The sequence below is a fragment of the Oncorhynchus kisutch genome, linkage group LG10 (assembly GCF_002021735.2).
Source record: "Oncorhynchus kisutch isolate 150728-3 linkage group LG10, Okis_V2, whole genome shotgun sequence".
In the NCBI taxonomy this organism is placed as follows: domain Eukaryota; kingdom Metazoa; phylum Chordata; class Actinopteri; order Salmoniformes; family Salmonidae; genus Oncorhynchus; species Oncorhynchus kisutch.
In genome coordinates, this window is record NC_034183.2 from 4,876,966 (window position 1) to 4,889,465 (window position 12,500).

The window sequence follows — 12,500 nt, forward strand, 5'->3', positions numbered from 1 at the left end:
TCTATCTCCTTCTCTACCTACCCCTTCCCTCCCGCACACTTTCTCTCTCTTCTCCCTCCCTCCCTCCCTCCCCTCCCTCCCTCTCTCTCTTTCCCTCCTTCCCTTCCTTCCTTCCCTTCCTTCCTTCCTCACACACTCTCTCTCTCTCTTTCTCTGTCTCTCTCTCTGTTTCTCTCTCTCCTCCCCTTCCACTCTCTCTCTCTCTCTCTCCTTCTCTCCACCTCCCTCTCCTTCTCTCTTCCTCACCCCCTCCCTCTCTCATTTTCTTTCTCTCTCTCCTTCTCTCCCTCTCTCTCTCTCTCCTTCTCCCTCTCTCTCTCTCTCTCTCTCTCTCTCTCTCCTTCTCCCTCTCTCTCTCTCTCTCTCTCTCTCCTTCTCCCTCTCTCTCTCTCTCTCTCTCCTTCTCCCTCTCTCTCTCTCTCTCTCTCTCCTTCTCCCCCTCTCTCTCCTTCTCCCTCTCTCCTTCTCCCTCTCTCTCTCTCTCTCTCTCTCGCTCTCTATCTCCTTCTCTACCTACCCCCTTCCCTCCCGCACCACTTTCTCTCTCTTCTCCCTCCCTCCCTCCCTCCCTCCCTCCCTCTCTCTCTTTCCCTCCTTCCCTTCCTTCCTTCCCTTCCTTCCTTCCTCACACACTCTCTCTCTCTCTTTCTCTGTCTCTCTCTCTGTTTCTCTCTCTCCTCCCCTTCCCTTCCTCAATCACTCTCTCTCCTTCTCTCCACCTCCCTCTCCTTCTCTCTACCTCACCCCCTCCCTCCCCCTCTCTCTCTCTCCTTCTCCCTCCACCTCCTTCTCACTCTCTCTCTCCTTCTCCCTCCCTCCTCGCCACCCTCACAGGAAGAGTTGGAGAACTTTCCCCTGCCTACGATCCACCACTGCCAGACAGTGTTGAATCAGACCAGGTATCCATCCGTCCTACTGCTGGTGTGTCAAGACACTGAACAGCACAGACCTGACATACACTTCTTCCACTGCGACGAGGTGGAGGTGAGTCACCGTTATCTCTATGCAGTACAGACATTATCCAGGCTAGCGACGTAGGAAGCCAAAGTCTCCATTGAAGTCCTATAGAAAACAGAGCTAAAGTGTGACTGATTTAAAATGTTTTAATTAATTAACAGATAATTAATATGTCCAACCATAAAGCATCCTCCAAGTCTTCCTTCTCCAAGACAATTTTTTTATTTTTTAATAATAATCATATTCTCTATTTATTTAAAAAAATATTCTCTAGTCTTTTGTCTCTGTCCCCTACAGGCAGAGATGGTCCATGCAGACATCGACAGCGCTCTGGGGGACAGCAAACATGGAAAGAAGATACGACCACAGACCTTGAAGTAAAGAACCCTTACCTCTTAAAGAGGCCTGACGTCTCTTTTAAAAACATTTTGTGTAGGGGGGCGTATAGTATAGAGATATTTCCATTCTTATGGAGGGGCCCTGATTTATAATGGGGGTGCCCAGCTCCCTTAACTCCTCTCCTCCTCTCAGGGTGAACCAGGAGAAGATGAAGCACCACAGAGATCCATCATCCCCCCCTCTTCCGCCCCCAAGGGCTCGGCCCCCTCAGGCAAGGGCCGTGTGGCTGCCATGAACATGCAGGGTAAGAGTAGACACACTGATACACACACACTCACACACACACTGATACACACACACACTGATACACACACTGATACACACACACACACACACTGATACACACACACACACACACACACACTGATACAACACACACACTGATACACACACTGATACACACACACACACACACACTGATACACACACTGATACACACACACACTGATACACCCAAACACACTGATACACACACTTACACACTGATACACACACACCACTGATACACACACACACTGATACACACACACACACTGATACACACACCACACACTGATACACACACACACTGATACACACACTGATACACACACTGATACACACACACACACTGATACACACACTGATACACACACACACACACTGATACACACACTGATACACAAACACACTGATACACACACTGATAAACACACTGATATACACACACTGATACACACACACACACACACACACACTGATACACACACACACACACACACACACACTGATACACCACACTGGTACACCACACACTCACACACACACCCACACACACACTGATACACACACACACACTGATACACACACCACACCGTGATACACACACTGATATACACACACTGATACACACACACACACTGTCTCTGGCCCAACCCATTGGTTTCTGGGACCTTGAATGTATTCACATTCGGTGAAGGGTGTATGGTGATATCAGTATGGTCATATCAGTATGGTTATATCAGTATGGTCATATCAGTATGGTCATATCAGTATGGTCATATCATGTTTGTCATATCAGTATGGTCATATCAGTATGGTCATATCATGTTTGTCATATCAGTATGGTCATATCAGTATGGTCATATCATGTTTGTCATATCAGTATGGTCATATCAGTATGGTCATATCATGTTAGTCATATCAGTATGGTCATATCAGTATGGTCATATCAGTATGGTCATATCAGTATGGTCATATCAGTATGGTCATATCAGTATGGTCATATCATTGTTAGTCATATCAGTATGGTCATATCAGTATGGTCATATCATGTTAGTCATATCATGTTAGTCATATCAGTATGGTCATATCATGTTAGTCATATCAGTATGGTCATATCAGTATGGTCATATCAGTATGTCATATCATGTTTGTCATATCAGTATGGTCATATCAGTATGGTCATATCATGTTTGTCATATCAGTATGGTCATATCAGTATGGTCATATCATGTTTGTCATATCAGTATGGTCATATCAGTATGGTCATATCATGTTAGTCATATCAGTATGGTCATATCAGTATGGTCATATCAGTATGGTCATATCAGTATGGTCATATCATGTTTTGTCATATCACTATGGTCAATATCAGTATGGTCATATCAGTATGGTCATATCAGTATGGTCATATCAGTATGGTCATATCAGTATGGTCATATCATGTTAGTCATATCAGTATGGTCATATCAGTATGGTCAAATCAGTATGGTCATATCAGTATGGTCATATCAGTATGGTCATATCAGTATGGTCATATCATGTTAGTCATATCAGTATGGTCATATCAGTATGGTCATATCAGTATGGTCATATCATGTTTGTCATATCAGTATGGTCATATCATGTTAGTCATATCAGTATGGTCATATCAGTATGGTCATATCAGTATGGTCATATCAGTAATGGTCATATCATGTTTGTCATATCAGTATGGTCATATCAGTATGGTCATATCAGTATGGTCATATCATGTTTGTCATATCAGTATGGTCATATCAGTATGGTCATATCATGTTTGTCATATCAGTATGGTCATATCATGTTTGTCATATCAGTATGGTCATATCACTATGGTCATATCAGTATGGTCATATCATGTTAGTTATATCAGTATGGTCATATCAGTATGGTCATATCATGTTAGTCATATCAGTATGGTCATATCAGTATGGTCATATCAGTATGGTCATATCATGTTAGTTATATCACTATGGTCATATCACTATGGTCATATCGGTATGGTCATATCATGTTAGTCATATCCGTATGGTCATATCAGTATGGTGATTCAGTATGGTCATATCAGTATGGTCATATCAGTATGGTCATATCAGTATGGTCATATCAGTATGGTCATATCATGTTAGTTATATCACTATGGTCATATCACTATGGTCATATCATGTTTGTCATATCAGTATGGTCATATCAGTATGGTCATATCAGTATGGTCATATCATGTTAGTCATATCAGTATGGTCATATCAGTATGGTCATATCAGTATGGTCATATCAGTATGGTCATATCAGTATGGTCATATCATGTTAGTCATATCAGTATGGTCATATCAGTATGGTCATATCAGTATGGTCATATCATGTTTGTCATATCAGTATGGTCATATCATGTTAGTCATATCAGTATGGTCATATCATGTTAGTCATATCAGTATGGTCATATCAGTATGGTCATATCATGTTTGTCATATCAGTATGGTCATATCAGTATGGTCATATCAGTATGGTCATATCATGTTTGTCATATCAGTATGGTCATATCAGTATGGTCATATCATGTTGTCATATCAGTATGGTCATATCATGTTTGTCATATCAGTATGGTCATATCACTATGGTCATATCAGTATGGTCATATCATGTTAGTTATATCAGTATGGTCATATCAGTATGGTCATATCATGTTAGTCATATCAGTATGGTCATATCAGTATGGTCATATCAGTATGGTCATATCATGTTAGTTATATCACTATGGTCATATCACTATGGTCATATCGGTATGGTCATATCATGTTAGTTATATCAGTATGGTCATATCAGTATGGTCATATCATGTTAGTCATATCCGTATGGTCATATCAGTATGGTGATATCAGTATGGTCATATCAGTATGGTCATATCAGTATGGTCATATCAGTATGGTCATATCAGTATGGTCATATCATGTTAGTTATATCACTATGGTCATATCACTATGGTCATATCATGTTTGTCATATCAGTATGGTCATATCAGTATGGTTATATCAGTATGGTCATATCATGTTAGTCATATCAGTATGGTCATATCAGTATGGTCATATCATGTTTGTCATATCAGTATGGTCATATCAGTATGGTTATATCAGTATGGTCATATCATGTTAGTCATATCAGTATGGTCATATCAGTATGGTGATATCAGTATGGTCATATCAGTATGGTCATATCAGTATGGTCATATCAGTATGGTCATATCAGTATGGTTATATCAGTATGGTCATATCATGTTAGTCATATCAGTATGGTCATATCAGTATGGTCATATCAGTATGGTCATATCAGTATGGTCATATCAGTATGGTCATATCAGTATGGTCATATCAGTATGGTCATATCATGTTAGTTATATCACTATGGTCATATCACTATGGTCATATCATGTTTGTCATATCAGTATGGTCATATCAGTATGGTTATATCAGTATGGTCATATCATGTTAGTCATATCAGTATGGTCATATCAGTATGGTCATATCATGTTTGTCATATCAGTATGGTCATATCAGTATGGTTATATCAGTATGGTCATATCATGTTAGTCATATCAGTATGGTCATATCAGTATGGTGATATCAGTATGGTCTTATCAGTATGGTCTTATCAGTATGGTCATATCAGTATGGTCATATCAGTATGGTCATATCAGTATTGGTCATATCAGTATGGTGATATCAGTATGGTCTTATCAGTATGGTCATATCAGTATGGTCATATCAGTATGGTCATATCAGTATGGTCATATCAGTATGGTCATATCATGTTAGTCATATCATGTTAGTCATATCAGTATGGTCATATCATGTTAGTCATATCAGTATGGTCATATCAGTATGGTCATATCAGTATGGTCATATCATGTTAGTTATATCACTATGGTCATATCACTATGGTCATATCGGTATGGTCATATCATGTTAGTCATATCAGTATGGTCATATCAGTATGGTGATATCAGTATGGTCATATCAGTATGGTCATATCAGTATGGTCATATCAGTATGGTCATATCAGTATGGTCATATCATGTTAGTTATATCACTATGGTCATATCACTATGGTCATATCATGTTTGTCATATCAGTATGGTCATATCAGTATGGTTATATCAGTATGGTCATATCATGTTAGTCATATCAGTATGGTCATATCAGTATGGTCATATCATGTTTGTCATATCAGTATGGTCATATCAGTATGGTTATATCAGTATGGTCATATCATGTTAGTCATATCAGTATGGTCATATCAGTATGGTGATATCAGTATGGTCATATCAGTATGGTCATATCAGTATGGTCATATCAGTATGGTCATATCAGTATGGTCATATCAGTATGGTTATATCAGTATGGTCATATCATGTTAGTCATATCAGTATGGTCATATCAGTATGGTGATATCAGTATGGTCATATCAGTATGGTCATATCAGTATGGTCATATCAGTATGGTCATATCAGTATGGTCATATCAGTATGGTCATATCATGTTAGTTATATCACTATGGTCATATCACTATGGTCATATCATGTTTGTCATATCAGTATGGTCATATCAGTATGGTTATATCAGTATGGTCATATCATGTTAGTCATATCAGTATGGTCATATCAGTATGGTCATATCATGTTTGTCATATCAGTATGGTCATATCAGTATGGTTATATCAGTATGGTCATATCATGTTAGTCATATCAGTATGGTCATATCAGTATGGTGATATCAGTATGGTCTTATCAGTATGGTCTTATCAGTATGGTCATATCAGTATGGTTATATCAGTATGGTCATATCAGTATGGTCATATCAGTATGGTCATATCATGTTTGTCATATCAGTATGGTCATATCAGTATGGTCATATCATGTTTGTCATATCAGTATGGTCATATCAGTATGGTCATATCATGTTTGTCATATCAGTATGGTCATATCAGTATGGTCATATCATGTTAGTCATATCAGTATGGTCATATCAGTATGGTCATATCAGTATGGTCATATCAGTATGGTCATATCAGTATGGTCATATCAGTATGGTCATATCATGTTAGTCATATCAGTATGGTCATATCAGTATGGTCATATCATGTTAGTCATATCATGTTAGTCATATCAGTATGGTCATATCATGTTAGTCATATCAGTATGGTCATATCAGTATGGTCATATCAGTATGGTCATATCATGTTTGTCATATCAGTATGGTCATATCAGTATGGTCATATCATGTTTGTCATATCAGTATGGTCATATCAGTATGGTCATATCATGTTTGTCATATCAGTATGGTCATATCAGTATGGTCATATCATGTTAGTCATATCAGTATGGTCATATCAGTATGGTCATATCAGTATGGTCATATCAGTATGGACATATCATGTTTGTCATATCACTATGGTCATATCAGTATGGTCATATCAGTATGGTCATATCAGTATGGTCATATCAGTATGGTCATATCAGTATGGTCATATCAGTATGGTCATATCATGTTAGTCATATCAGTATGGTCATATCAGTATGGTCATATCAGTATGGTCATATCAGTATGGTCATATCAGTATGGTCATATCAGTATGGTCATATCATGTTAGTCATATCAGTATGGTCATATCAGTATGGTCATATCAGTATGGTCATATCATGTTTGTCATATCAGTATGGTCATATCATGTTAGTCATATCAGTATGGTCATATCAGTATGGTCATATCAGTATGGTCATATCAGTATGGTCATATCATGTTTGTCATATCAGTATGGTCATATCAGTATGGTCATATCAGTATGGTCATATCATGTTTGTCATATCAGTATGGTCATATCAGTATGGTCATATCATGTTTGTCATATCAGTATGGTCATATCATGTTTGTCATATCAGTATGGTCATATCACTATGGTCATATCAGTATGGTCATATCATGTTAGTTATATCAGTATGGTCATATCAGTATGGTCATATCATGTTAGTCATATCAGTATGGTCATATCAGTATGGTCATATCAGTATGGTCATATCATGTTAGTTATATCACTATGGTCATATCACTATGGTCATATCGGTATGGTCATATCATGTTAGTCATATCCGTATGGTCATATCAGTATGGTGATATCAGTATGGTCATATCAGTATGGTCATATCAGTATGGTCATATCAGTATGGTCATATCAGTATGGTCATATCATGTTAGTTATATCACTATGGTCATATCACTATGGTCATATCATGTTTGTCATATCAGTATGGTCATATCAGTATGGTCATATCAGTATGGTCATATCATGTTAGTCATATCAGTATGGTCATATCAGTATGGTCATATCAGTATGGTCATATCAGTATGGTCATATCAGTATGGTCATATCAGTATGGTCATATCATGTTAGTCATATCAGTATGGTCATATCAGTATGGTCATATCAGTATGGTCATATCATGTTTGTCATATCAGTATGGTCATATCATGTTAGTCATATCAGTATGGTCATATCATGTTAGTCATATCAGTATGGTCATATCAGTATGGTCATATCATGTTTGTCATATCAGTATGGTCATATCAGTATGGTCATATCAGTATGGTCATATCATGTTTGTCATATCAGTATGGTCATATCAGTATGGTCATATCATGTTTGTCATATCAGTATGGTCATATCATGTTTGTCATATCAGTATGGTCATATCACTATGGTCATATCAGTATGGTCATATCATGTTAGTTATATCAGTATGGTCATATCAGTATGGTCATATCATGTTAGTCATATCAGTATGGTCATATCAGTATGGTCATATCAGTATGGTCATATCATGTTAGTTATATCACTATGGTCATATCACTATGGTCATATCGGTATGGTCATATCATGTTAGTCATATCCGTATGGTCATATCAGTATGGTGATATCAGTATGGTCATATCAGTATGGTCATATCAGTATGGTCATATCAGTATGGTCATATCAGTATGGTCATATCATGTTAGTTATATCACTATGGTCATATCACTATGGTCATATCATGTTTGTCATATCAGTATGGTCATATCAGTATGGTTATATCAGTATGGTCATATCATGTTAGTCATATCAGTATGGTCATATCAGTATGGTCATATCATGTTTGTCATATCAGTATGGTCATATCAGTATGGTTATATCAGTATGGTCATATCATGTTAGTCATATCAGTATGGTCATATCAGTATGGTGATATCAGTATGGTCATATCAGTATGGTCATATCAGTATGGTCATATCAGTATGGTCATATCAGTATGGTTATATCAGTATGGTCATATCATGTTAGTCATATCAGTATGGTCATATCAGTATGGTCATATCAGTATGGTCATATCAGTATGGTCATATCAGTATGGTCATATCAGTATGGTCATATCAGTATGGTCATATCAGTATGGTCATATCATGTTAGTTATATCACTATGGTCATATCACTATGGTCATATCATGTTTGTCATATCAGTATGGTCATATCAGTATGGTTATATCAGTATGGTCATATCATGTTAGTCATATCAGTATGGTCATATCAGTATGGTCATATCATGTTTGTCATATCAGTATGGTCATATCAGTATGGTTATATCAGTATGGTCATATCATGTTAGTCATATCAGTATGGTCATATCAGTATGGTGATATCAGTATGGTCTTATCAGTATGGTCTTATCAGTATGGTCATATCAGTATGGTCATATCAGTATGGTCATATCAGTATGGTCATATCAGTATGGTCATATCAGTATGGTGATATCAGTATGGTCTTATCAGTATGGTCATATCAGTATGGTCATATCAGTATGGTCATATCAGTATGGTCATATCAGTATGGTCATATCATGTTAGTCATATCATGTTAGTCATATCAGTATGGTCATATCATGTTAGTCATATCAGTATGGTCATATCAGTATGGTCATATCAGTATGGTCATATCATGTTAGTTATATCACTATGGTCATATCACTATGGTCATATCGGTATGGTCATATCATGTTAGTCATATCAGTATGGTCATATCAGTATGGTGATATCAGTATGGTCATATCAGTATGGTCATATCAGTATGGTCATATCAGTATGGTCATATCAGTATGGTCATATCATGTTAGTTATATCACTATGGTCATATCACTATGGTCATATCATGTTTGTCATATCAGTATGGTCATATCAGTATGGTTATATCAGTATGGTCATATCATGTTAGTCATATCAGTATGGTCATATCAGTATGGTCATATCATGTTTGTCATATCAGTATGGTCATATCAGTATGGTTATATCAGTATGGTCATATCATGTTAGTCATATCAGTATGGTCATATCAGTATGGTGATATCAGTATGGTCATATCAGTATGGTCATATCAGTATGGTCATATCAGTATGGTCATATCAGTATGGTTATATCAGTATGGTCATATCATGTTAGTCATATCAGTATGGTCATATCAGTATGGTGATATCAGTATGGTCATATCAGTATGGTCATATCAGTATGGTCATATCAGTATGGTCATATCAGTATGGTCATATCAGTATGGTCATATCATGTTAGTTATATCACTATGGTCATATCACTATGGTCATATCATGTTTGTCATATCAGTATGGTCATATCAGTATGGTTATATCAGTATGGTCATATCATGTTAGTCATATCAGTATGGTCATATCAGTATGGTCATATCATGTTTGTCATATCAGTATGGTCATATCAGTATGGTTATATCAGTATGGTCATATCATGTTAGTCATATCAGTATGGTCATATCAGTATGGTGATATCAGTATGGTCTTATCAGTATGGTCTTATCAGTATGGTCATATCAGTATGGTCATATCAGTATGGTCATATCAGTATGGTCATATCAGTATGGTCATATCAGTATGGTCATATCATGTTAGTCATATCATGTTAGTCATATCAGTATGGTCATATCAGTATGGTCATATCAGTATGGTCATATCACACACACACACAAACACACACACACACACACTGACACACACTGACACACACACGCTGACACACTGACACACACACACACACACTGACACACACACACATGCTGACACACACACACTGATCTTCACACACACTGATACACACACACACACAAAACAACGTCAACAACAACAATAACTGTTATCATTATTTCAGATGTGGAGCGGCGAGGTTCGGCCCAGCAGGACCCAGAGTCCCATGAGAAGTTGGCCCAGCGCATTGAGAAGGACGTGGTGAGTTACACTCTATTTATGAAATACTAATATAATACCATTATTAATACTCTTATTTATGAAATACTAATATAATACTATTATTAATACTCGTATTTATAAAATGCTAATATAATACTATCATTAATACTCTTATTTATAAAATACTCATATAATACTAATATAATACTATTAATTGATTGGATTTATAATGATTTTTCATGATGCTTAAAGCGCGTTACAAGATTTAAACCAAGATGTTCCATCGGTAAATAGCCCACCCAATTTACCTACCTCATCCCCATACTGTTTTATTTATTTACTTTTCTGCTCTTTTGTGCCAACATGTCATAACAATAATAATAATAATAATTTAATAATAATAAATAATAATTATAATTATAATTAATGATAATAAATAATAATAATAATAATAAAATAAATAATAATAATTAATAATAATTAATAATAATAAATCATTAATAACATAATAATAATAATTAATAATAATAAATAATAATAAATAAATAATAATAGTAATACATAATAATAATAATAAATAATTGGTAATAATAATAATTCATAATAATAATAATAATAATAAATAATTGTTCTTGTTCTCAACTGGCCTACCTGGTTAAATAAAGGTTAAATAAAAAAAATAAAAAATAAAAAAAAATGTGAAACAGAATAGAAAACAAGATGGCCGCCCTGTTTCTAGCTCCTATCCAACTTTGCAGGTTTTTTAAAACTTTTTTAATTTTGGTTATTTCTTACATTATTTTCCCTGACTTGGATCCGTTGTTTAGACACTCTGATGACCCATTCACCCATTCATCCCTGGTGCTACACCTTACCTCCTCACGCCATTTGCACACACTGTATATATACTTTTTTTTCTATTGTATTGACTGTACGCTTGTTTATTCCATGTGTAACTCTATGTTGTTGTTTTTTTGTCGCACTGCTTTTCTTTATCTTGGCCAGATCGCAGTTGTAAATGAGAACTTGTTCTCAACTAGCTTATCTGGTTAAATAAAGGTGAAATAAAAACTAAATAAATCAAAGTCGCCGGAGAAGAAGAAGAAGGAGAAGTGGGGTCCTAGTCAGACTCAGGAGGCGAGCAAACCATCCACCGCTTCCGACTTTATTACACTCAGTCCCTGGACTGAGTAAGTGAGCTCAGGGCGAGGATCTCCTTCCAGAGAGACGTCAGGGGACTGTAACATACTCTGTTTCAAGGAATCATGGCTCTCACCTGATATATTGTCCCCGTCCATACAGCCAGCGGGGTTCTCCAGGACAAACCCAATATGGAGGAGTATGTCTCATGATTGTGGCAGGAACTCAAGACATTTTTTGTCTCCCGATCTGGAATACTTCACCATCAAATGCTGACCGCAGAAAATTTGCTGACCGCATCACCTCCCCCAGGTAATTTGCTTCGTTTATTTTCAGTGTCGTGTATATTCCTCCCAAAGCCGACACCACGACGGCTCCCAAGGAACTACACTGAAAATGCATATTCTGAGACCGCATTTTCATTCTGTCTGGGAAAGTT

At 36.6% G+C, this 12,500-nt stretch overlaps 1 protein-coding gene across 1 annotated transcript in view; it reads left to right on the forward strand.

The window, feature by feature from the left end:
• LOC109884126 (epidermal growth factor receptor kinase substrate 8-like protein 2) overlaps window positions 1-12,500 on the forward strand; it is an 81,163-nt gene that overhangs the window by 36,441 nt on the left and 32,222 nt on the right. The window contains 5 exon segments of the mRNA XM_031832918.1: window positions 835-984; window positions 1,255-1,334; window positions 1,489-1,584; window positions 1,587-1,600; window positions 10,884-10,960. Coding sequence (XP_031688778.1) covers window positions 835-984; window positions 1,255-1,334; window positions 1,489-1,584; window positions 1,587-1,600; window positions 10,884-10,960 — 417 coding nt within the window.